This window comes from Heptranchias perlo, chromosome 37, assembly GCF_035084215.1.
Source record: "Heptranchias perlo isolate sHepPer1 chromosome 37, sHepPer1.hap1, whole genome shotgun sequence".
NCBI classification, from domain to species: domain Eukaryota; kingdom Metazoa; phylum Chordata; class Chondrichthyes; order Hexanchiformes; family Hexanchidae; genus Heptranchias; species Heptranchias perlo.
Window position 1 is genome coordinate 14,813,777 of NC_090361.1, and position 26,572 is coordinate 14,840,348.

A 26,572-nucleotide genomic window follows, 5' to 3' on the forward strand; every position below is an offset into this window, starting at 1 on the left:
CAGCATCTCTGACGGTGCAGCACTCCCTCAGTACCGGACCGAAATGTCAGCCTGGATTATGGGCTCAAATCTCCGGAGTGGGCCTTGAACCCATGACCTTGTGACTCTGGTGAGAGTGACACCAACTGACCCAAAACAATTGTTCTTTCGAACGAAGGAGTCCGATTTTTTTTAAATCATAGAAATTTTGGGGGGGGGGGTGTTTGAACACCTTGAACACATCATTGTGCGAGTTCCTTGAAATCACCACTCACTGTGAGTCCTTAATTCAGTTACATCAGTAGTTCACCCAGTTCCTGCACACACACACACGGGAAATCTGTCTGTTTCACTTGCCATATTTGGTTAGCTTCGCAGTAATCTCTCTAAATTATCCAGGACCAGATTGTCTTCTTCCTCCAGGTTATTATAAATATGTAATGCTTTCTCGCAAGGAACATGTAGGGAAATGGATGGTTTGGCCTGGTCAATTTTTCCATCTGCCCAGAAAGCGGAGGCTTCTGTCAGTCTGGAAAAAAAAACGTCTGCCCAGTTGCAACATTCTCAGACAGGTTGTTAAGGAAATGTCTCTAAATTACACACCCAAACTGATATGAAACGCTGAAGTAAGGGATCATCTATAAATGCTCAAACTGTATCATCATATCTGTGTGTTGCTCCATGTCGCTCCTTGTCTCCATATCCCCCTGTGTCTCTTCTGATTTTCCCTCTGTCTGTAAAAGAGTGCGTGGCCCCCAGTTTTGACTTTGTGCAATAGTGTGAGACGAGTGATAGCGGATTGACAGCCCGTTTAACAACTCTTGATTGAAGTCAATGGAATAAAAATCAGATAAAAATCGGGAAATGTAAAATGGACTGCCAACTCACTATCTGGTTTTAGCCAGAAAGGGAGAGGGGTACAGAGGCACTGATCTACAGATGCTGTGAAATGTTCCCAGCTGTCAGAGGTGAGGAACGCAGTCCATGTACTGTTATGTTAAGTGCCCATTAATCAAAGAGCTGACGGACAAGATGGAGGAGTATGGAGAGAGAGGTTTAGGTATCTGGGCACTTGGCACTTCAACCAGTTCACTAGTAGTAAGCGACTGGCATGTGACCCAGTCAGAAAATGTGTCTGAAGTTAGGGAAGGGAGCCAAGGAAAAAAACATGTTTGGGAAGAAACAGAGGAGGGGAAGGAATGGTGGGGGGAGCCTGCAGACAGAGCTGATGGATGGTTTAAGATAGAGAAAAGTGGAAAGAGGTATAAGGAGAACATGGTTAAGACTCAGTGAATTGCAGCAATACCAGACCCCAAGCGCTGACCCGCACAGAGAGGCTTGTGAGGTCACTGAGCACTGTACAGCTGTAATTATAGATGAGCTGGTTAGTTCAGCGGTCAAGCTGGGATATTCGGATTCAGTGGTTGAGGCAGACCAGACACTTAGGAGATTCCTTGGCTGCTTCATCAGACATAACTGATCCGCTAATTTGACAACATTTCTGACTCTGACCAACTTGCTTTCATTTCTGAATCTAGGTCGTTTATGTAGATCAGAAACAGTACGGGTCCCAGCACCGCTCCCTGGGATACCCCACTCAGAACATCTCCCCAGCACCGCTCCCTGGGACACCCCACTCAGTACATCTCCCCAGCACCGCTCCCTGGGACACCCCACTCAGTACATCTCCCCCAGCACCGCTCCCTGGGACACCCCACTCAGTACATCTCCCCCAGCACCGCTCCCTGGGACACCCCACTCAGTACATCTCCCCCAGCACCGCTCCCTGGGACACCCCACTCAGTACATCTCCCCCAGCACCTCTCCCTGGGACACCCCACTCAGTACATCTCCCCCAGCACCGCTCCCTGGGACACCCCACTCAGTACATCTCCCCCAGCACCTCTCCCTGGGACACCCCACTCAGTACATCTCCCCCAGCACCGCTCCCTGGGACACCCCACTCAGTACATCTCCCCCAGCACTGCTCCCTGGGACATCCCACTCAGTACATCTCCCCCAGCACTGCTCCCTGGGACATCCCACTCAGTACATCTCCCCCAGCACCTCTCCCTGGGACATCCCACTCAGTACATCTCCCCAGCACCGCTCCCTGGGATACCCCACTCAGTACATCTCCCCAGCATCAATCCCTAGGACAACATCTAAATTCCTCTCTAATCAGTCCTTTAAAATCACTCTAAACACTTGTATGTTGCATTCCTCCCCATCACTGGGGTTAACTACGTTCCTGAGATACCTATTGCATCATACACTGAAATACATAGAAGTTACAAGAACGAACACAGGCCATTCGGCCCGACCTGTCCGTGTCGGTGTTTAACCTCCACGCAAGAAAATAGTTCTAATCGCATTTATTGGCCCCGTTCCCATTCCCCTTCATCCACCTATCCAATCTAAACTTGGATCTTCTCACAATTTCTGCCTCGACCACTAACCCTGGAAATTAATTCCACAGCCTCTCAGCTCTCTGTGTGAAGGAGATTCTCCTGCACTGTTCTATATCTCTTATATTTAATCTGGCAAATCCCATCCTTCCATGATTTTAAACAGTAGTGTATCTCCCAGTTTTCTGAGTTGTTCTAACAGGAAAAGCGGCAGTTTTTACAGGTCTCTCTTCCTATTTGTATTTCCTCAGACCAAGCAGCATCCCAGTGAACCTACACTGTATCCTCTCTAAAGCCTCCATATCCTTCTTGTAGTGAAGAGCCCCTCATTGTTCACTCCTGATGGGTGATGTGATCTCTCTCAGCTCCTTATGTACCAGGTGCAGGGAGCGTGCCTATTGGCCCACACCTGCTGTTTGCTCTGGGATACCTGTAGTTGCCCAGAGCTATTAGAAGTCACTGAGTCACCACAAAGATACGTCATGGCTGAACTGAAATACTGGTGAACATAAGAACATCAGAAATAGGAGCAGGAGTCGGCCATTCGGCCCCTCGAGCCTGCTCCGCCATTCAATAAGATCATGGCTGATCTTCAACCTCAACTCCACTTTCCCGCCCGATCCCTATATCCTTTGATTCCCCTGGAGTCCAAAAATCTATCAATCTCAGCCTTGAATATACTCAATGACTCAGCATCCGCAGCCCTCTGGGGTAGAGAATTCCAAAGATTCACAACCCTCTGGGTGTAGAAATTCCTCCTCATCTCAGTCTTAAATGGCCGACCCCTTATCCTGAGACTATGCCCCCTAGTTCTAGTCTCTCCAGCCAGGGGAAACAACCTCTCAGCATCTACCCTCAGAATCTTATATGTTTCGATGAGATCACTTCTCGTTCTTCTAAACTCCAGAGAGTATAGGCCCACTCTACTCAATCTCTTCTCATAGGACAACCCTCTCATCCCAGGAATCAATCCAGTGAACATTCATTGCACCGCCTCTAAGGCAAGTATATCCTTCCTTAGATACAGAGACTAAAACTGTACAGAGTACTTCAGGTGAGGTCTCACCAAAGCCCTGTATAATTGTAGTAAGACTTCCTTACTCTTGTACTCCAACCCCCTTGCAATAAAGGCCAACATGCCATTTGCCTTCCTAATTGTTTGATGTACCTGCATTTTAACTTTCTGTGTACAAGGACACACAAATCCCTCTGAACACTAACATTCAATAGTTTCTCACCATTTAAAAAAATATTCTGTTTTTCTATTCTTCGTACCAAAGTGAAAGATAACCACAAACAGCTCTGCCAATCTCACCTACTCCAAGAGAAAGAGAGAGGGCATGATATGAAAAAGGATGATACCAGAACTGGATTTACAAGAAGGAGAAGTTATAACTATCAGGAAAGATTGAACAGGCTGGGGCTCTTTTCTCTAGTAAAGAAAAGTTTATAGTGTGACCTGAGAGAAGCCTTTAAGATTATGAAGGGGTCATAAATATAAGATAGTCACTAATAAATCCAATAGGGAATTCAGGAGAAACTTCTTTGCCCAGAGAGTGGTGAAAATGTGGAACTCGCTACCACAGGGAGTAGTTGAGGCGAATAGCATAGATGCATTTAAGGGGAAGCTAGATAAACACATGAGGGAGAAAGGAATAGAAGGTTATGCTGATAGGTTGAGGTGAAGTAGGGAAGGGGGAAGGCTCATGTGGAGCATCAATGCCAGCATAGACTAGTTGGGCCAAATGGCCTGTTTCTGTGCTGTAGATTCTATGTAAATCAATGAAACATAAAAGGTATCTGGTGGAATCCAATGCTTCTCTTCCTCTGCAGATGGTAGGGGAGATGTTTGCAGTGGTGGAGGCCCATGTCTCGGAGGGATTCCCGGCTCTGCTGAAAGAGAACGATGAGCAAAAGCAGCAACTGGAGAAGAAAATCCGTCCAGACTTCAATCAAATCCTCGCCTCCAAGAAGCAGATCGTGAAGAAAATCCAAGGTACCGGCCATTTTGAATCCTTCTGTGATTGGAGAGAGGATTGGGATCAGACAGATCTAAAACTAAACAGTAGTTACCTCCTCACACACACTGAACTCTGGTCAGGCCACACCTAGAGCTATGCAAACATAGGAACAGGAGAAGGCCATTCAGCCCTTCGAGCCTATTCCGCCATTCAATCAGATCACAGCTGATCTGTACCTCTTCTCCATTTAGACACATTTGCTTCATATCCCTTGATACTCTTACCCAACAAAAACCTATCGATCTCAGTCTTGAAAATTTCAATTGACCCTCAGCATCCACAGCCTCAGAGGGGCATTTGGTATGTAAGAAGCTGAGACAGATCACGTCACCCATCAGGAGTGAACAATAATGGGCTTTGCACTACAGGAAGGATATTGAGGCTGTGGAGAGGGTACAGCATAGATTCACTCGGGTCCTGCCAGGAGAAACTTGAAAAAACCGGCACTCCATCCAGCCCCTCTCAGCCAGACATGGACCGTCTGCCCATCCTCCCCCAGACATGGACCGTCTGCTCGTCCTCCTCCAGACATGGACCGTCTGCTCGTCCTCCCCCAGACATGGATCTTCTGCCAATTCTCCCCCAGACATGAACTATCTGCCCATCCCAGCCAGACATGGACCATCTGCCCATCCTCCCCCAGACATGGACCATCTGCCCATCCCAGCCAGACATGAACCATTTGCTCATCCCAGCCAGACATGGACCATCTGCCCATCCCAGCCAGACAAGGACCATCTGCCCATCCTCTCCCAGACATGAACTGTCTGACCATCCTGCCCCAGGCATGAACTGTCTGCCCATCCTCCCCCAGATATGGACCATCTGTCCATCCCAGCCAGACATGGACCATCTGCCCATCCTCCCCCAGACATGAACTGTCTGCCCATCTTCCCCCAGACATGGACCATCTGCCCATCCCAGCCAGACATGGACCATCTGCCCATTCCAACCAGACATGGACCATCTGCCCGTCCCAGCCAGACATGGACCGTCTGCCCATCCTCCCCCAGACATGAACTGTCTGCCCATCCTCCCCCAGACATGAACTGTCTGCCCATCCTCCCCCAGACATGAACTGTCTGCGCATCCTCCCCCAGACATGGACTGTCTGCCCATCCTCCCCCAGACATGGACTGTCTGCCCATCCTCCCCCAGACATGGACCGTCTGCCCATCCTCCCCCAGACATGGACCATCTGCCCATCCTCCCCCAGACATGGACCATCTGCCCATCCTCCCCCAGACATGGACCGTCTGCCCATCCTCCCCCAGACATGGACCATCTGCCCATCCTCCCCCAGACATGGACCATCTGCCCATCCTCCCCCAGACATGGACCGTCTGCCCATCCTCCCCCAGACATGGACCATCTGCCCATCCTCCCCCAGACATGGACCATCTGCCCATCCTCCCCCAGACATGGACCGTCTGCCCATCCTCCCCCAGACATGGACCATCTGCCCATCCTCCCCCAGACATGGACCATCTGCCCATCCTCCCCCAGACATGGACCATCTGCCCATCCTCCCCCAGACATGAACCATCTGCCCATCCTCCCCCAGACATGAACCATCTGCCCATCCTCCCCCACGCCTACAATCTTCTGGGAGAGGCAAGAAACCATAGGAAAATTCAGGAATAAACCTGGGGTTGGTTTCATACAGGCCTTGTCTTTGGGGGTCTCGATGTAGAGTGAGTCGGCGGAGTCTCAGTGTAGAGTGTCTGAGTCGGGGGGGTCTCGGTGTAGAGTGAGTGAGTTGGGGAGGTCTCGGTGTAGAGTAAGTGAGTTGGGGGGGGTCTCGGTGTAGAGTGAGCAAGTCGGGGGGCTATCGGTGTAGAGATGTCTGATTCGGGTGTGGGGGTCTCGGTGTAGAGTGAGTGACTCAGGAGGGTCTCGATGTAAAGTGAATGACTCGGGAGGGGGGTCTCGGTGTAGAGTGAGTGAGTCGGGGGGAGGGTCTCGGTGTAGAGTGTGTGAGTCGGGGGGGGTCTCGTTGTAAAGTGAGTGACTCAGGAGGGTCTCGATGTAAAGTGAGTGACTCGGGGGGGTCTCGGTGTAGAGTGAGTGAGTCGGGGGGAGGGTCTCGGTGTAGAGTGTGTGAATCGTGGGGGGGGGTCTCGATGTAGAGTGTGTGAATCGGGAGGGGTCTTGGTGTAGAGTGAGTGAGACAGGGGGTCTCGGTGTAAAGTGAGTGACTGGGAGGGTCTCGGTGTAGAGTGTATGAATTGGGGGGGGGTCTCAGTGTAGAGTGTGTGACGGGGGGTGGACTGGGTGTGGAGTGAGTGACTGGGTGTGGAGCGAGTGACGGGGAGTGACTGGGTGTGGAGTGAGTGACGGGGGGTGGACTGGGTGTAGAGTGAGTGACTGGGTGTGGAGCGAGTGACGGGGAGTGACTGGGTGTGGAGCGAGTGACTGGGTGTGGAGCGAGTGACTGGGTGTAGAGTGAGTGACTGGGTGTAGAGTGAGTGACTGGGTGTAGAGTGAGTGACTGGGTGTAGAGTGAGTGACTGGGTGTGGAGCGAGTGACTGGGTGTAGAGGGAGTGACTGGGTGTGGAGCGAGTGACTGGGTGTAGAGTGAGTGACTGGGTGTAGAGTGAGTGACTGGGTGTGGAGCGAGTGACTGGGTGTAGAGGGAGTGACTGGGTGTGGAGCGAGTGACTGGGTGTAGAGGGAGTGACTGGGTGTGGAGCGAGTGACTGGGTGTAGAGTGAGTGACTGGGTGTAGAGGGAGTGACTGGGTGTGGAGCGAGTGACTGGGTGTGGAGCGAGTGACTGGGTGTAGAGGGAGTGACTGGGTGTGGAGCGAGTGACTGGGTGTGGAGCGAGTGACTGGGTGTAGAGTGAGTGACTGGGTGTAGAGCGAGTGACTGGGTGTAGAGGGAGTGACTGGGTGTAGAGGGAGTGACTGGGTGTAGAGGGAGTGACTGGGTGTAGAGGGAGTGACTGGGTGTGGAGCGAGTGACTGGGTGTGGAGCGAGTGACTGGGTGTAGAGTGAGTGACTGGGTGTGGAGCGAGTGACTGGGTGTAGAGGGAGTGACTGGGTGTGGAGTGAGTGACTGGGTGTAGAGTGAGTGACTGGGTGTAGAGTGAGTGACTGGGTGTAGAGCGAGTGACTGGGTGTAGAGGGAGTGACTGGGTGTAGAGCGAGTGACTGGGTGTAGAGGGAGTGACTGGGTGTAGAGGGAGTGACTGGGTGTAGAGCGAGTGACTGGGTGTAGAGGGAGTGACTGGGTGTAGAGCGAGTGACTGGGTGTAGAGCGAGTGACTGGGTGTAGAGCGAGTGACTGGGTGTAGAGTGAGTGACTGGGTGTGGAGTGAGTGACTGGGTGTGGAGTGAGTGACTGGGTGTAGAGCGAGTGACTGGGTGTAGAGCGAGTGACTGGGTGTAGAGGGAGTGACTGGGTGTAGAGCGAGTGACTGGGTGTAGAGCGAGTGACTGGGTGTAGAGCGAGTGACTGGGTGTAGAGTGAGTGACTGGGTGTGGAGTGAGTGACTGGGTGTGGAGTGAGTGACTGGGTGTAGAGCGAGTGACTGGGTGTGGAGCGAGTGACTGGGTGTGGAGCGAGTGACTGGGTGTGGAGCGAGTGACTGGGTGTAGAGCGAGTGACTGGGTGTAGAGCGAGTGACTGGGTGTGGAGTGAGTGACTGGGTGTAGAGTGAGTGACTGGGTGTGGAGCGAGTGACTGGGTGTGGAGTGAGTGACTGGGTGTGGAGCGAGTGACTGGGTGTAGAGCGAGTGACTGGGTGTGGAGTGAGTGACTGGGTGTAGAGTGAGTGACTGGGTGTAGGTGTCGGGGTGCAGGGTGAATCACTCACGGTGTTGGTGATGAGGTGGAACGGGGGCGACCCGACCCTGACTGTTAACTGTTTTCTTCTCAGCTTCATTGGGCGAGGGAGTGCGATCGTGCTGTGAGGAACACGTTCAGCCCCACCTCGAGTCAGCGCGGGACGGGGTGTCGGAAACCATGAACCGCGGCCTCCAGGAGACTCGAAGTCTCTTCTCTGAGGAAGTTACTCGAGTGATCAACGTGGTGAAGGGTGGAGGGGAGAACAGCTCTCTGGCCGAGGTGAGGATCAACAAAACGATCGTCATAACCTTCTGTTTGCTAAGAAATTGGGGGCTGCTGATGAACTTGGGAATAGAATCACACTCATTGGTCACTGGGCCATCGGTCACTGGGTGTCCGGTCACTGAGTGTCCGGTCACTGGACCATTGGTCACTGGGTCACTGGCCACTGGGTGTCTGGTCACTGGGCCACTGGTCACTGGGTCATCAGTTACTAGGCTGTAGGTCACTGGATTGTAGGTCACTGTGTTGTAGGTCACTGGATTGTAGGTCACTGGATTGTAGGTCACTGGATTGCCGGTCACAGCAAGTTCAGGTTAATAGCTAGAAATATGGCAGAAATGTAAATTCACTTTGAGGTGATGTGACTGAGGAAGAAGCTTTAATCTGATTCTCGGGTGACCATCTGATTGTTTAGATTTGTGTGGCTGACTGTGTTTTATTCTGTTAGTCCCGTTGGTTTCTCAGTGCTTGGCCTGTGGTCAGTTTGTGCTGAAGAGATATTTGGTCAAGGTCCCTTACTTTGCTGCTCTCAGTCCAACTCTCATTGTCTCTTCTCTTCCCTGTTTCTCCTAGGTTTGCAGCCAGCTCCGAGCTTTGCCGTATCAATCTGTTCAGATGCATCGCTGCTACGAGAAGGCAGAAGAGCTTGAGCAAGTCCTGAGTGAACTGGGGCCTCGATTTGCTTTCTCCGGTGTTCGATTTCTGATCCAGCGAGCACAGAACCTCATCCAACAGGTGCTCCAGTCCCAGCGGGTTTGGAAAATACACACACACAGACGCACACACGCACACACACACACACACACACAGACACAGACACACAGACACACACAGAGACAGACACACACACACACAGACACAGACACAGACAGACACAGACACACACGCAGACACACACACACAGACACACACACACACACACACACAGAGACAGACACACACACGGACACACACACACAGACACACACACACACACACACACGCACACACACGCACACACAGACACACACACACACACACACACAGACAGACACACACACGGACACACACGCACACGCACACAGACAGACACACACACAGACACACACACACGCACGCACAGACACACAGACACGCACACAGACACGCACACAGACACGCGCACAGACACGCACACAGACACATGCACAGACACATGCACAGACACAGACACACACATACACAGCACATGCACATACACATACACAAGCACGCACACGTGTGCACACACATACATTCACATACACACGTATACATACACACCTGCACGCACACACATACAAGGACTGACACACAGATTGACATACACACACAGACTGACACAAACAAAACACAAACGGAGTGACACAAACACACACACAGACTGACACAAACACACAGGCATAAACTGATACACAGACTGACATATACACACACACACACACACACACAGACTGACATATACACACACACACACACACACACAGACTGACATATACACACACACACACACACAGACTGACACACATATACACCCACATATAAACAGACAGAAAGACACACAGACAAATGTGCACACACAAACGGCATGCAAGAACACATACAAGTGTGCGTGCAGATAGACAAATGCACACACACACACACACACACATGCACATGGACATAGACTAACGTGGACACAAATGTGCGTGCTCACATAGTGGGAAACAGGATTCTAAATCAGTGAAACTGAGGAGGTTTTAATGAGACAATCTCAACTCATATTTGATGTTAAATTCCAAAGCGTGCCGCACGCCTGGAGTGAGAGGATCAAGTAACCACTGCGCTGCCGGGTAACTGTGAACCATCAGCTTCTCCAGCAGAGCTGCCCAGCTCCTGGGAGCGACTCAGCCACTGTAGATGACGGGTTCAGTCCCACATTCAGTGCCTTATCCCTGAGTGCCCGCTCCGTGGAACGTAAGATCAGCGGGCATATCCTCTGGTTTCGACACTTGGCAACGCTTCAGATTTGAACCCGTGGGACTGATGTGCCCTTCAGGATATTCAGGCTGTGGCTGTGGTCTCATACAACACATTCAGTGTTTGAAGGTGGCAGGACAAGTTGAGAAGGCTGTTAAAAAAGCATATGGGATCCTGGGCTTTATTAATAGAGGCATAGAGTACAAAAGGAAGGAAGTTATGCTAAACGTTTGTAAAACACTGGTTAGGCCTCAGCTGGAGTATTGTGTTCAATTCTGGGCACCGCACTTTAGGAAGGATGTCACGGTCTTTGAGAGGGTGCAGAAGAGGTTTACTAGAATGGTGCCAGGGATGAGGGACTTCAGTTATGTGGAGAGACCGGAGAAGCTGGGGTTGATCTCCTTAGAGCAGAGAAGGTTAAGGGGAGATTTGATAGAGGTGTTCAAAATCATGAACGGTTTTGACCGAGTAAATAAGGAGAAACTGTTTCTTGTGGCAGGAGGGTCGGTAACCAGAGGACACAGATTTAAGATAATTGGCAAAAGAACCAGAGTGCAGATGAAGAGATTTTTTTTTACGCAGCGAGTTGTTATGATCTGGAATGCACTGCCTGAAAGGGCGGTGGAAGCAGATTCAATTGTAACTTTCAAAAGGGAATTGGATAAATACTTGAAAAGGAAAAAATTGCAGGGCTCTGGGGAAAGAGCAGGGGAGTGGGACTAATTGGATAGCTCATTCACAGAGCCGGCACAGGCACGATGGGCAGAATGGCCTCCTTCTGTGTTGTAAGATTCTATGAAATACCCCATTTCGCTGTGCGAATTGAAACTGAGGGAATCCTATAGAGAGGAATGACTGCCCAATCATATGTCTGTCAGTATAGGACAGGGCAAAATTAGTGCTTCTTGGTTGAAAAGCTCTTAAAGGGCCAGGCAGCTGTCTGATGTCACTCGTTACACATTTATGTTATCGGCTGGTTGCGAAGTGTGATTTTCATTTGAAGGCTGAGAGTCCTCAGACTCACTGAGTGCCGAGCCCAATTCATAAGTTGCCTCCTCCTGTGCTCTGTTTGCAGCTGCTGGAAGATGCAGTTTATACCTTTCAACGCTTGCTCATTTCTACCCAGCCAGTCACCGGACACTCTGCTGAGACCAGCCAGCTCATCGACAACACCAGAGTCCGAGTACTGAAGGTACATCTTGCACAGTGTGAGTGTGAGGGGCTGTGTAACACTCAGTGTGAGTGTGAGGGGCTGTGTAACACTCAGTGTGAGTGTGAGGGGCTGTGTAACACTCAGTGTGAGTGTGAGGGGCTGTGTAACACTCAGTGTGAGTGTGAGGGGCTGTGTAACACTCAGTGTGAGTGTGAGGGGCTGTGTAACACACAGTGTGAGTGTGAGGGGCTGTGTAACACACAGTGTGAGTGTGAGGGGCTGTGTAACACTCAGTGTGAGTGTGAGGGGCTGTGTAACACACAGTGTGAGTGTGAGGGGCTGTGTAACACACAGTGTGAGTGTGAGGGGCTGTGTAACACACAGTGTGAGTGTGAGGGGCTGTGTAACACTCAGTGTGAGTGTGAGGGGCTGTGTAACACTCAGTGTGAGTGTGAGGGGCTGTGTAACACACAGTGTGAGTGTGAGGGGCTGTGTAACACTCAGTGTGAGTGTGAGGGGCTGTGTAACACACAGTGTGAGTGTGAGGGGCTGTGTAACACACAGTGTGAGTGTGAGGGGCTGTGTAACACACAGTGTGAGTGTGAGGGGCTGTGTAACACACAGTGTGAGTGTGAGGGGCTGTGTAACACACAGTGTGAGTGTGAGGGGCTGTGTAACACACAGTGTGAGTGTGAGGGGCTGTGTAACACTCAGTGTGAGTGTGAGGGGCTGTGTAACACACAGTGTGAGTGTGAGGGGCTGTGTAACACACAGTGTGAGTGTGAGGGGCTGTGTAACACACAGTGTGAGTGTGAGGGGCTGTGTAACACACAGTGTGAGTGTGAGAGGCTGTGTAACACTCAGTGTGAGTGTGAGAGGGTTTCCCTGTATTGTGTCACTATCTTGTAGCTGTGCTAATGACGGTATGACTGGGGGAGGGAGTAGTGATTCCTGCTGTTCTTCCTCTTGCTCTCGCTGGGATCAGAAGTGACTGGTTTGTTGTCCCTTTATTTGTAGAAGTTTGACTCTGACAGCAATGCAGCAGGGAGGCAGTTTGTTCAGGACTCCCTCCTGGAACTTTTCCTTCCGTATGTCCTGAAGACACTGGAGCCAACCTGCAAACCGGTGAGTAAGCATCAGGTCGGTGTGACTGGAACAAGGTGATACCCGCCCCCGCTGTGTCTCTGCACTGCCGTCCGTCCCCAATGCTCATCATCAGCAGTGATGCAAAGTTCCCTCTAACAACTTCATCTTTTGCACAGAAAATCCAGTTATTTTTCATTTTCAATGTCAGCCGTGGCTCAGGGGGTAGCACTCTCGCCTCTGAGTCAGAAGGTCATGAGTTAAATTCCCGCTCCAGAGACTTGAGCTGACACTTCTGTGCAGTACTGAGGGAGTGCTGCACTGTCAGAGGTGCCGTCTTTCTGATAAGGCATTAAACCGAGGCCCCGTCTGCCCTCTCAGGTGGATGTAAAAGATCCCAAGACACTATTCGAAGAAGAGCAGGGGAATTCTTCCTGATGTCCTGGTCAATATTTAACCCCCAATCAACATAATTGAAACAGATTATCTGGTCATTATCACATTGCTGTTTGTGGGATCTTGCTGTGCGCAAATTGGCTGCTGTGTTTCCTACATTACAACAGTGACTACACTTCAAAAATACTTCACTGGTTTTAAAGAGCTTTGGGACGTCCTGAGGTTGTGAAAGGCGCTATATAAATGCAAGTTCTTTCTTCCTTTTATTGATATGATGGAGCTACTTCAACTCTGCTGGAAACACTGCTTCCCTCTGTGTCTCTATGCAAGCTGAACCCGGTCAGGCTCGATTCCCGCCCCCCCCGCCCCCCCCCCCCCTCCTCCCCTTGATCTGCCAATGCCAGTTTTCTCCAGCCTTATTCCCCAAAATCTCAGTTTGTGAATTGGATGAACGTGGAAACTAGCAGAACTCTTATGGTTTTGCCCATGATGGGTTGGATAATTCACCATTTTACACTGTCATATCATGTAAGGGACAATGTATTATTCTGCTGCTAAGCTATAGCTGTGCCCCTTTGGGGCCACAAAGTCTAATTGCTGTTAAGTAAAGACTGGGTGAGTTCATTCAGAGCTCAATTGCTATTCAGATCGCAGGTCACACCTCTGACTTTGTCTCTTTTTAAAGTGCGGTTGGTCAATTAAGGGGGTGCAGACATTTAGACTCTGGTATTTTTTAGGGTTCCTGGACGGCTTCTCTGTACATTCCAAATGACACAAAACTTTGGGCATGACAGTTAGGAAATGAAGGAACGTGAGGGACATAAATTGCATATTATATGTACTATATATCTATAATATATTACACATCTTACATCTGTGCACTCTTCCTGTATACCAAACTTTACTTCCTGTGATCAACTTTTCTCATTATAAATTCCTATGTTCATATTTAGAATGAAAACTGCCTATGTAAACTTGTCACGCTGTAATTACACAGTCTTGCCAGGGATGATGCTGTAGCACTTCAGTCCATTCTGCAGAAAAACTCTGATGGTCCAACCAACTCTGCCTCCCAAACTGCTGCAAATGTTGCTATTTAACTGTAAATAATATCAAAGCACCAAATCAAAATGAGGACGCAATGTATGACTTTAAAATGGGCACTAAATTACATCCGCATATCCTGGTTCACGCCCTCTAACCCTGCCTCACCTGAAGGCCGCATTTGGTCTTGATTCGGATGCGCAATGCCACGGGTGATCAACTAGTATTAGTCAATCTCCCGTGGCATTGCGCATGTGGAGTCACAGCCATCTTCAAGTGAAGCCGTGTCAGAGGGCCGGGCAAATTGGACCAAGGCACATAGAAAGAATTCACTTCCATTTTAAAGTCATAGATACTGTCCTTATTTTTATATAATACTATGATTCCATGTTATTAATTTATAGTTAAATAACAAAACCTATGACAGTTTGGGAAGCAGAGAAGTGGAGTTGGTTGCAATATGGGAGTTTCTCTGCAGCACCGGTGAGGAGCTCTGAGATGCAAAATTGAGGTGTCACATCACCACTGGTTGTTGGAGGCCAATCATCTCAGCCCCAGGACATTGCTGCAGGAGTTCCTCAGGGCAGTGTCCTGGGCCCAACCACCTTCAGCTGCTTCATCAATGACCTTCCCTCCATCATAAGGTCAGAAATGGGGATGTTCGCTGATGATTGCACAGTGTTCAGTTCCATTCGCAACCCCTCAGATAATGAAGCACTCCGAGCCCGCATGCAGCAAGACAACATCCAGGCTTGGGCTGATAAGTGGCAAGTAACATTCGCACCAGGTAAGTGCCAGGCAATGACCATCTCCAACAAGAGAGAGTCTAACCACCTCCCCTTGACAGTCAATGGCATTACCATCGCCGAATCCCCCACCATCAACGTCCTGGAGGTTACCATTGACTAGAAACTTAACTGGACCAGCCACATAAATACTGTGGCTGCAAGAGACTTGTAAATTTTTAAAATTTTTTCTTAATTCATTCATGGGATGTGGGCGTTGGTGGCAAGGCCAGCATTTATTGCCCATCCCTAATTGCCCTTGAGAAGGTGGTGGTGAGCCGCCTTCTTGAACCGCTGCAGTCCGTGTGGTGAAGGTTCTCCCACAGTGCTGTTAGGAAGGGAGTTCCAGGATTTTGACCCAGTGATAATGAAGGAACGGCGATATATTTCCAAGTCAGGATGGCGTGTGACTTGGAGGGGAACGTGCAGGTGGTGTTGTTCCCATGCGCTTGCTACACTTGTCCTTCTAGGTGGTAGAGGTCGCGGGTTTGGGAGGTGCTGTCGAAGAAGCCTTGGCAAGTTGCTGCAGTGCATCCTGTGGATGGTACACACTGCAGCCACAGTGCTCCGGTGGTGAAGGGAGTGAATGTTTAGGGTGGTGGATGCAGTACCAATCAAGCGGGCTGCTTTGTCCTGGATAGTATCGAGCTTCTTGAGTGTTGTTGGAGCTGCACTCATCCAGACAAGTGGAGAGTATTCCATCACACTCCTGACATGTGCCTTGTAGATGGTGGAAAGGCTTTGGGGAGTCAGGAGGTGAGTCACTCGCCACAGAATACCCAGCCTCTGACCTGCTTTTTTTTTAGCAGGTCAGAGGCTTGTAAACGTACACGTTTACGTGGGAATTCCCATTATAAATGTGGACACAGGAATTTATTGGAAAAAAGTTGACACAAAAAGTATGACAAAAATGTGACAATAGGATGCAAGGCTTTGTAGTCAGGCAGTGCATGCAGATGTAATATTTTTAACACACACACACACACACACACACACACATACATATATATATATATATATATATATATATATATAAATATAGGGAACATCGTCCAAACTCCAGAGGAATAGTTTTATATGGCTCTGGTTCCAGGGTGCAGCCTGGGTTTGGAGGACAGAATCGGCTCTATAGCATTTTAGCCCTATAACTCCTGCCTTAATATCACACGTCAAAGTGTCAGAAGTATATAAAAAGTAGAAGGAAAGACAGTAATTCCCTACTGCTTTTTCTAACCCTAGGGCAGCCATGTAAAGTTACATATGGAGCCACATTAGCAGCAGAATAATATATTGTACATTGTAATGATGCGTAATGCTCCTGTACTTATAAACAGATTTTGTAGGATTTTATATCGGCTCGGGACTAATATTCTAGCTCCTGCTCCTTACCCTTGTCCTTTATTTAGTTAACATTTAAAAAACTCATGAGATAGTGATATATCTGACAGATGTTTATTAGTTAAAGACAGCACACTCAGTAGTACATGCAAGCAATTCATCTATATACTCACACATAGGATACCCATCGGGGAATTCTGAGAGTACATTTCACCAGGCAGTTTTCAGTCTTGAATCTCCATTTAGAGTCATAGAGTCATAGAGTTATACAGCACGGATAGAGGCCCTTCGGCCCATCGTGTCCGCGCCGGCCATCAAGCCCTGTCTACTCTAATCCCATATTCCAGCATTTGGTCCGTAGCCTTGTATGCTATGGCATTTCAAGTGCTCATCCAAATGCTTCTTGAATGTTGTGAGGGTTCCTGCCTCCACAACCCTTTCAGGCAGTGAGTTCCAGACTCCAACCACCCTCTGGGTGAAAAAGTTCTTTCTCAAATCCCCTCTAAACCTCCCGCCTTTTACCTTGAATCTATGTCCCCTTGTTATAGAACCCTCAACGAAGGGAAAAAGCTCCTTTTGTTCTAAAGCTCACTGATATTTATACTTTTGCTATACCACACCTACTTTGGTCACAGGATATGGTGTAACCCGAGCCCCATGTGCTAGTCCTTTGTTTAAGACTGACCTATGTTGGTTCTGTCTCCAGGTCTCTGTATCATGTTTACCTTACATGACACTGCTGAGCACCTTTCAGCACTTCAGGCATGAGAATATGTGTTCATGGCAGTACATTGATCCTTACTTTATCATAACCATGTGGCATAAGTTCCATCTAAACTAAGCATTCTACTTATCTATAATTAGTTTCAGCCAGTACTGCGGTCACTTGCATCATTGCCAGTTCCTTTTAATTCTGTTTTTATATTTATTCCTTCTCAAGCAGCCTGTTCTGTATACTCAGCAAAATTCAGTTAGTCTCTCTCTCTTCACACTCACTGTAGCTCCCTATACTAACTAACTCATGTTGTTCTTTCCCTATGTCAAGCTGTTAATTTAATATAGTACGCACTATCCTACACAGGGTATCCTCTAACTTTCCAAAAGCAATGCCACAGGGGATCTGTTAATACTTATCTTATTGTACAGACCTGGCAACACAGAAAGACCCAATGCAGACACATCAAGTGGCCTCATAATAGATGCCAAGCACCGTATGTGTATTAGACAGACCAGAAACACAGCACTTTCCCTCGTTCCTCCTGTCTCCTCACCTCTCTCTTACCTTCTGCCTCTCCCCCTCTGTCTCTCCCACCGTTCTGTCTCTCTCCCTTCTCCTCCCTTCTACCTCTCCCATTCTCTGTCTCTCCCACCGTTCTGTCTCTCTCCCTTCTCCTCCCTTCTACCTCTCCCATTCTCTGTCTCTCCCACCGTTCTGTCTCTCTCCCTTCTCCTCCCTTCTACCTCTCCCATTCTCTGACTCTCCCACCGTTCTGTCTCTCTCCCTTCTCCTCCCTTCTACTTTCTGCCTCACCCCTTCTCTGTCTCTCCCACCCTTCTGTCTCTCCCTGTGTCTGTCTCCCACTTTCTTCCTGCTCCTCACTGTTTTTTCTCCTGAACTCTAGCCTTTATTAGCCTCTCTCTGTGCGTTTCGGCCTCCCCCTCCCCCACCCACTTTCCCTCTCTTGAATTCTTGCTTCCAAACATGGTTTAATGCTGCATCACTTCCTTCTGCCTCCTTGGTCCTTCTCCCTCCTGAGTCTCCTCCCCTATTTTCTCTAACTCTCTCTTCTACCCTCTGCCTCCCTCATCCACCAGCTCTCTCCTACCCTCTCCTTGGGCCTGCACCCTTTCCCTCGGCCTCACTCCCTGCTCTAGGGTTCCTCTGTAGATTGCCTCAAGTCTCTCACCATTGCCTGATGATTGGTTGATCCTTGTCAATGCTGTTGGCCTTTGGCCTGGGTGGACTCAGCTACTGATTTCTGCCCCTTAACTCTGCCCAGCGCCAGCCTTGGACAGCACTGTGATCCTGCCATGTATCGGCAACAGTGGCCATATCACAGGCCTCCCCCTGCTGTAGTTCTGAATGGAAGTCACTGGGCGAGGGGTAGCCAAGAAGATTGAATCTAGCTGTGCAAACTACCTTCCAGGAGCTGCCCGTGTATGAAGCCTGTCTGAGTGCTGATGATGACGGAGTGATACAGATTGAAAACATCTACAAGGAACTTGTCCTTCATATTGTGTCAGAAGAAATTAACAAAGGTACGTTGTTTGGGTCAGAGGTCACATCGGCGATTTTGAGGTCAAGCAAGACTTGGGCTTATTAAGAATCAATGAATAGGCTAAGAACAGAATGTACACATACAAAATTAGTAAGCAAGTTTGGAAGGCAGAAGAAACAAGGGCTAGAAAATAGACAACAAATGAGTTTGGCAGTGGTTAATGGTATATACTTCGACACAAGGAGTCTATTGAATAAGGCAGATGAGCTGAGGGCACAGATAGACACATGGAAGAATGATATCTTAGCTATTACTGAAACATGGCTTAACGAGGGGCAGGAATGGCAACTCAACATTCCTGGTTACAGGGTTTTCAGACGAGATAGAGAGGGGGATAAAAAAGGAGCAGGGGAGGTAATGTTGGTTAAAGAAACAATTACAGCTGTGAGGAAGGATGATATTAAAAAAGAATCATCAAATCAGGCCATATGGGTTAAACCAAAGAACAAAAAAGGGGCAATCACACTGCTGGGAGTGTGCTATAGACCCCCAAACAGTCAGCGGGAGATAGAAGAGCAAATATGTAGGCAAATTTCTAAGAAGAGCAAATATGTAGGCAAATTTCTAAGAAGAGCAAATATGTAGGCAAATTTCTAAGAAGTGCAAAAACAATAGGGCAGTAATAGTAGGGGATTTCAACTACCCGAATATTAACTGGGATACAATCAGTGTAAAAGGTATAGAGGGTGCAGAATTCTTAAAATGCATTCAGGAGAACTTTTTTAGCCAGTACGTAGCAAGGCCAACAAAAGAGGGGGCAGTTCTGGACTTAATTTTAGGGAATGAAGCTGGGCAGGTGGAAGGAGTATCTGTGGGAGAGCATTTTGGTGGTAGTGATCATAATTCAGTTAGATTTGGTGTAGTTATGGAAAAGGACAAAGATAGAACAGGAGTAAAAGTTCTCAATTGGGGAGAGGCCAATTTTGCTAAGCTGAGATGTGATTTAGCAAAAGTGCACTGGAAACAGCTACTTGAAGGTAAACCAGTGTCAGAGCAGTGGGAGGCATTCAAGGGGGAGATAGTGAGGGTTCTGAGCAAATGTGTTCCCACAAAGAAAAAGGGTGGGACTCACAAATCTAGAGCCCCCTGGATGACAAGGAGCATACAATCATATAAGGCAAAAAAGGGAAGCTTATGTCAGATACCGAGAGCTCAATACTGCAGAAAGCCTAGAATATAGAAAGTGCAGGGGTGAAATTAAAAAGGAAATTAGGAAAGCAAAGAGAGGGCATGAAAAAATATTGGAAATAAAATCAAGGAAAACCCAAAGATGTTTTATAAATACATAAAGAGCAAGAGGATAACTATGGAAAGAATAGGGCCGATTAGAGACCAAAAAGGTAACCTGTATGTGGAGGTGAAAGATGTGGGTACGGTTCTTAATGAATACTTTGCGTCTGTCTTCACAAAAGAGGGGGACGATGCAGACATTATAGTTAAGGAGGAGGAGTGTGAAATATTGGATGGGATAAACATAGCGAGAGAGGAAATATTAGGGGGATTAGTATCTTTGAAAGTAGATAAATCGCCAGGTCCGGATGAAATGTATTCCAGGCTATTAAGAGAAGCAAGGGAGGAAATAGTGGAGGCTCTGACCATCATTTTCCAATCCTCTCTGGCTACAGGCGTGGTGCTGGAGGACTGGAGGACTGCTAACATTGTACCGTTATTTAAAAAGGGAGAAAGGAGTAGAGGAATTACAGGCCGGTCAGCCTAACCTTGGTGGTGGGCAAATTATTGGAAACAATTCCAAAGGACAGTATTAATCATCATTTAGAAAGGCATGGATTAATCAAGGACAGTCAGCATGGATTTGTTAAGGGAAGGTCGTGACTGACTAACTTGGTTGAATTTTTTGAGGACGCAACAAGGAGGGTGGATGAGGGTAGCGCGTTTGATGTCGTCTACATGGATTTTAAGCAAGGCTTTTGACAAGGTCCCACATGGCAGATGGGTCAGAAAAGTAAAAGCCCAGGGGATCCAAGGGAAAGTGACAAGTTGGATCCAAAATTGGCTCAGTGGCAGGAAGCAAAGGGTAATAGTTGACGGGTGTTTTGTTATTGGAAGGCTGTTTCCAGTGGGGTTCCGCAGGGCTCAGTACTAGATCCCTTGCTTTTTATGGTATATATCAATAATTTAGACTTAAACGTAGGGGGCATGATTAAGAAGTTTGCAGATGATACAAAAATTGGCTGTGTGGTTCATAGTGAGGAAGAAAGCTGTAGACTGAAGGAAGATATCAATGGACTGATCAGATGGGCAGAAAAGTGGCAAATGGAATTCAATCCAGAGAAGTGTGAGGTAATGCATTTGGGCAGGGCAAACAAGGCAAGGGAATACACAATAAATAGGAGGATACTGAGAAGTGTAGAGGAACAGAGGGACCTTGGAGTGTATATCCACAGATCCCTGAAGGTAGCAGGACAGGTAGATAAGGTGGTTATGAAGGCATATGGGATACTTTCCTTTATTAGCAGAGGCATAGAATATAAGAGCAGGGAGCTTATGCTAAACTGCATAAAACACTAGTTAGCCTACAGCTTGAGTACTGTGTACAGTTCTGGTCACCACATTACAGGAAAGGTGTGATTGCACTAGAGAGGGTACAGAGGAGATTTACGAGGATGTTGCCAGGACTGGAGAATTTTAGCTATGAAGAAAGATTGGATAGGCGGGAGTTGTTTTCTTTGGAGTAGAGGGGGCTGAGGGGAGATTTAATTGAGATATATAAAATTAAGAGGGGCCTAGATAGAGTGGATAGAGAGGACCTATTTCCCTTAGCAGAGAGGTCAATAACCAGGGGGTAGAGATTTAAAGTAATTGGTAGAAGGATCAGATGGGAGTTGAGGAGAAATTTTTTCACCCAGAGGGTGGTGGGGGGTCTGGAACTCGCTGCCTGAAAGGGTGGTAGAGGCAGGAACCCTCATCGCATTTAAAAAGTACTTGGAAGTGCACTTGAAATGCCGTAACCTACAGGGCTACGGACCAAGTGCTGGAAAGCGGGATTAGGCTGGATAGCTCTTTTTTGGCTGGCACAGACAATGGCCTCCTTCTGTGCTGTAAATTTCTATGATTCTATGAAAAACTCTCCAGCTTTTCTCTCTCATTCTTTATCTTACTTTTCTAGCCATGAAGGAGACCTCCACACAGCCGAGGTTCAGTTTGTGCAGTGAAAGTATGGCTTGTCTGTGGGACAACGAACCCCAAATGTGCATTGATGAGGGTCCAAGGACATTACTGGCCAAAGCCACCCATTCAACAAGTCCTACGGAATTGCCAGAGCAATCTTCCGGAGTTGGGCCACTTACAGAACACAAGAGCCAAGCTGAAGCCTCGGAAAACAGCAAGATCAGTGAGAGGGATGATGGAATGGGATGGCAGTGTCTGAGAGAGGACTGGGCCAGTGGCACTCAGGGCAAGGGTCAAAACGGTTTGGATGAGTGGAAAGCCAGCCGGTTAGACAATGAAGATGAAAATAAACCCACACCCTAAAGCCGCTTGGCGATGTGAACGGAGATCCTGGATACACTCACTGTAGCAACAGTCACGGTGGAGGATTCCAGTCACCCTTTAGATGCGTCTGACCTTGGATCAAGGTTAGAACAAATGGATGAGCTGAGACAGGGAGGCAGAGAGCAGCACAATGAGAACGAACCATACTTTGAGGGCGCAGTGGGAAAGGTCTCCCAGTAATGCCATGATGGGTAGATACAATCATTTGAAAGTAAAACCACCTACTTCATTAGATAATTATGATGAAAATGAAGAGTTTGTTCTGTTACGATTTTTTAAATTTATAATCTTATGTAGCTAAAGAATTCCTGTCACATTTTGATGTAACATTTAAGACGGCTGACAGGTTCCAACTTGTCTGGAGAGACCCAAAGATGATGTTTCGGTGTAGTAGCAGAGTTGGGTTCATGGGGAAGTGTGAATTTATGCATTGTTGGAGATGTAACTACCTGGGCAGCTGTGTACACACACACAGGTGAGTCTGCTCGATCCATGACAGCAACGCATGATAATTGTTCATTTGACTTTCTATAGTGGGGTTTTGGTTTCATTGTATTTAAGTAATCTGGCTTCCTGGAATGAATATCATCACATTTTGGCTGATCAATCAATATCATTATCAGTTGTGTATAAATCTATACAATCGTATCCAAAAGACATCAAAAAGGAATCTGTTCTTAAAATATACAGTTTTGTCGCAGAGAGGCTTTTCTCAAAGGAACTAAGTCGGTAAAAGTGGATGTTTTGGAGGCACTTCTAAAATAACAGAAGACTATTTTAGTTGAAGGAAAGGCACAACACTTTGATACTTTTTTTTATTCATTCATGGGATGTGGGTGTCGCTGGCGAGGCCGGCATTTATTGCCCATCCCTAATTGCCCTTGAGAAGGTGGTGGTGAGCCGCCATCTTGAACCGCTGCAGTCCGTGTGGTGACGGTTCTCCCTTAGCTGGACTTTCTATGCTGTACATATAAGACCATGTCAATCCTCATTAAATCCTGTTTTCTAAGCATGTGCTTATGTTGTAAATAAATGCTCTGGTTACTGTAGCCTGTATAACTCTCCACTTGCATTTGTTATTTTGGTGGTTCAGTGCATCGCACTCTCACCTCTGAGGCAGAAGGTTGTGGGTTCATCGCTCCACTCCAGGGACTTGAGCACATAAATGGGGTCCTTTTAACTTTTGGTGATAGTGTGAAACGGGCGATATTGAATTGACTGCTCATTATAGGCCAGGCAACATTTTCCCTTCCATTGACTTCAATGGAAATGAAAATCGGGAGTGATGTATAACGAGCGGCTGATTCGATATGGCCCATTTTACACTATCGCCCAAAGTCAAAATTACCCCCAATCCATGCTGACACTCCAGTGCAGTACTGAGGGAGTGCTGCATTGTCAGCGGTGCCGTCTTTCAGATGAGATGTTAAATTGGGACTTCAACCTGTTCAAGTGGAAGTAAAGGATTCCATGGCTTTATTTGAAAAATAGCTAATTCTCTCCGGTGTCTTGGTGTCCCTCAACCAACGCCACCAAAAACAGATTAACTGATCTGAGACTGTTCTGCTGTAAATGGGAGTCTCTATCAGCACAAGGTGTGCAGGTATCAGCTGTGGCTCAGTGGGCAGCACTCTTGCCTCTGAGTCAGAAGGTTGTGGGTTCAAGTCCCACTCCAGAGACTTAAGCACAAAGTTTGGGCTAACACTCCCAGTGCAGTAGGGAGGGAGTGCTGTACTGGCAGAGGTGCTCTCTCTCAGATGCGATATTAAACTGAGGCTCTATCTGCCCTCTCATGGTGGACATAAAAGATCCCATGGCACTATTTGAAGTAAGAGCAGGGGAGTTTGCCCTGGCCAATATTTATCCCTCAACCAACATCATTAAAACAGATTATCTGGTCATTATCTCATAGCTGTTTGTGGGAGCTTGCTGTGTGCAAATTGGCTGCTGTGTTTCCTACATTACAACAGTGACTGTGCTTCAAAAAGTCCTTCATGGGCTGTAAAGTGCTTTGAAATGTCCTGTGGTTGCAAAAGGCTCTAGTAGAAATGCAAGTTGTTTCTTTCCAGCATTCAAAGGAGTCTGAGCCTACGTGAAGACCAATCTGCAATTGGGTTAAATGTTAGAGATGGGCAGCAACTGGACTCAATCAAGGGTCCTGTTGACCAATGTGGAGGGGATTCCTCACCTGAGGAAAATAGAAGATTTCAGAAGCTCTGGTGCAATAGGTAGAGTTATCAGAGAAAACATGACAGAGGCTGTGTAACTGAGAAAGGGATTGAGTCATTGCAGGAAGAGCGTGGGAAGAAGCAAAACTCCGGATAGTTGTAGGAGTCAGTTAACTTGTAATAGGTGCCTGTGGAATGCCAGAGATGGAGAAAGAAGTTTAGAGAGGGAGGCAGCCGAGATGGATCACATAAAGGTCAGGTTGGGTGGAAATTGGAATCATAGTTCATGAAATTCTCCAGACGGGGGTGAGAGCTTGGAAGCAGCACCAACAGAGTCATTAATGTGCGGGAAGAGTTCAGGAAGAAGGGCTGAGTAAAATTGGAACAGAACATTGAATACAGGAGTTGGGATGTCTTGTTGAAGTTGTACAAGACATTAGTTAGGCCACACTTGGAATACTGTGTACAGTTCTGGTCACTCTATTATAGAAAGGATATTATTAAACTAGAAAGAGTGCAGAAAAGATTTACTAGGATGCTGCCGGGACTTGATGGTTTGACTTATAGGGAGAGGTTAGATAGACTGGGACTTTTTTCCCTGGAGAGTAGGAGGTTGAGGGGTGATCTTATACAAGTCTATAAAATAATGAGGGGCATAGATAAGGTAGATAGTCAAAATCTTTTCCCAAAGGTAGGGGAGTCTATAACGAGGGGACATAGATTTAAGGTGAGAGGGGAGAGATACAAAAGGGTCCAGAGGGGCAATTTTTTCACTCAAAGGGTGGTGAGTGTCTGGAACGAGCTGCCAGAGGCAGTAGTAGAGGCGGGTACAATTTTGTCCTTTAAAAAGCATTTGGACAGTTACATGGGTAAGATGGGTATAGAGGGATATGGGCCAAGTGCAGGCAATTGGGACTAGCTTAGTGGTATAAACTGGGCGACATGGACATGTTGGGCCGAAGGGCCTGTTTCCATGTTGTAAACTTCTATGATTCTATGATTCTATATATATAGATTTACATATACATATAACTTTTATATCACGCCTTTAAAGTAGCAAAACATCCCATGGCACTACACAGGAGCATTATCAGACAAAATCTGACACAGATCCACATAAAGAGATATTAGGATAGGTGACCAAAAGCTTGGTCAAAGAGATAGGTTTTAAGCTGTGTCTTAAAGGAGAGAGAGGCGGAGAGGTTTAGGGAGGGAATTCCAGAGCAGCGCAGAGATCTCGGAGGGCTGTAGGACTGGAGAAGGAAAAAAGATAGAGATAGCTGGGACCCCCATGGCTTCTCATAGTGATACCTGTTATCTGGAGAAAGTGAGTGGAGTTACAAGAGAAGTTGTTCAAGATGAGAACAAGTTCAACCAGGAGGAGGGAGATGCTGGTTGGCCTGCTGTTCAAGTAGACAATCCTAGTGAGAGATGGAGTGTAGATAAACTGTATGCCCGTGGTGAAAGGAAATAATTGAACCTGAAATCATCAAAGTGGCAGAGAATATCGAAAGAGTTGCAGATGTAAACGAGTAGAGACTGGATAAGGGAGGAAAGAATGGAGTCAAGATAAAAGGAAATTAGTTCAGTAGGACAAGAGAAAGTTGAAAGAATTGGACAACCTGCATTTGTGCAGTGGGGAGGAGTTAGAAACGGGTTGGGCACTACCAGACCCCAACCCAGATCCGAGACTCCAATTCCAGCTTCCTCCCAAGCAGCTGCTCCAAGACCCTGTGAGTCCTTCTGTCGAGATCTCAATCCCAACCTCACTGAGATGCTGATCCGACCCTCCCACTGAGACCCCGATTTTCAGTCCTTCTCCATAGACTTCTTTCCCAGCTTTTATTCTCCAGACCCTGTTCTCCTGGGCTCCCTACTCCACATGGGACTGCGCTCTCCCTCCCTTCGACCTCCTTCTCCTCTGCTTCCCTCTACGGCCTTCTGCTCTCCTTCCACCGAACTTCTTCCACTCCTCTCCTCCTCCTCCTTTCCTTCCCTCACGACCTTCTTCTGCTCCCTCTCTTACTCATGCCGCTTCTCTGCCCCCACTGCTCCATTTCTCTCCCCCCACCCCACCCCATCTGTCCCCACCCCACCTCCCCACTCCCTTCCCATTTGCTCCATCTCCACCCACTCCCCCTTCTCTTCTCCACCCCATTCCCCTTCTCTTCTTCTTTCCCCTTCTCTCCCCTTCCACCCCTCCCCTTCTCTCCCCATCCACCCCTTCTCTGCCCCTTCCCCGCCCCTTCTCGATCTCAACCCCCCATGACCATCACCCACCACTATCCCCACCTACCCATGACCCTCACCCCCTTGACCCCCACCCCCATGATGCTCAGCACCCCCACCCCAATGGCCCCACCTCCAAGCCTCA

General features: G+C 48.0%; 1 protein-coding gene across 1 annotated transcript in view; it reads left to right on the forward strand.

The window, feature by feature from the left end:
* Positions 1–23,079, forward strand: part of LOC137304530 (protein Niban 1-like) — a 47,022-nt gene extending 23,943 nt beyond the window's left edge. Inside the window, exons 8-14 of the mRNA XM_067973166.1 lie at positions 4,221–4,383; positions 8,293–8,480; positions 9,057–9,218; positions 11,515–11,631; positions 12,610–12,717; positions 18,386–18,497; positions 21,645–23,079. Of these exons, the coding sequence (XP_067829267.1) occupies positions 4,221–4,383; positions 8,293–8,480; positions 9,057–9,218; positions 11,515–11,631; positions 12,610–12,717; positions 18,386–18,497; positions 21,645–22,009 (1,215 nt within the window). The 3' untranslated portion in view covers positions 22,010–23,079. The remainder of the gene's footprint in view (positions 1–4,220; positions 4,384–8,292; positions 8,481–9,056; positions 9,219–11,514; positions 11,632–12,609; positions 12,718–18,385; positions 18,498–21,644) is intronic.
* The last annotated feature ends 3,493 nt before the right edge of the window (positions 23,080–26,572 follow it).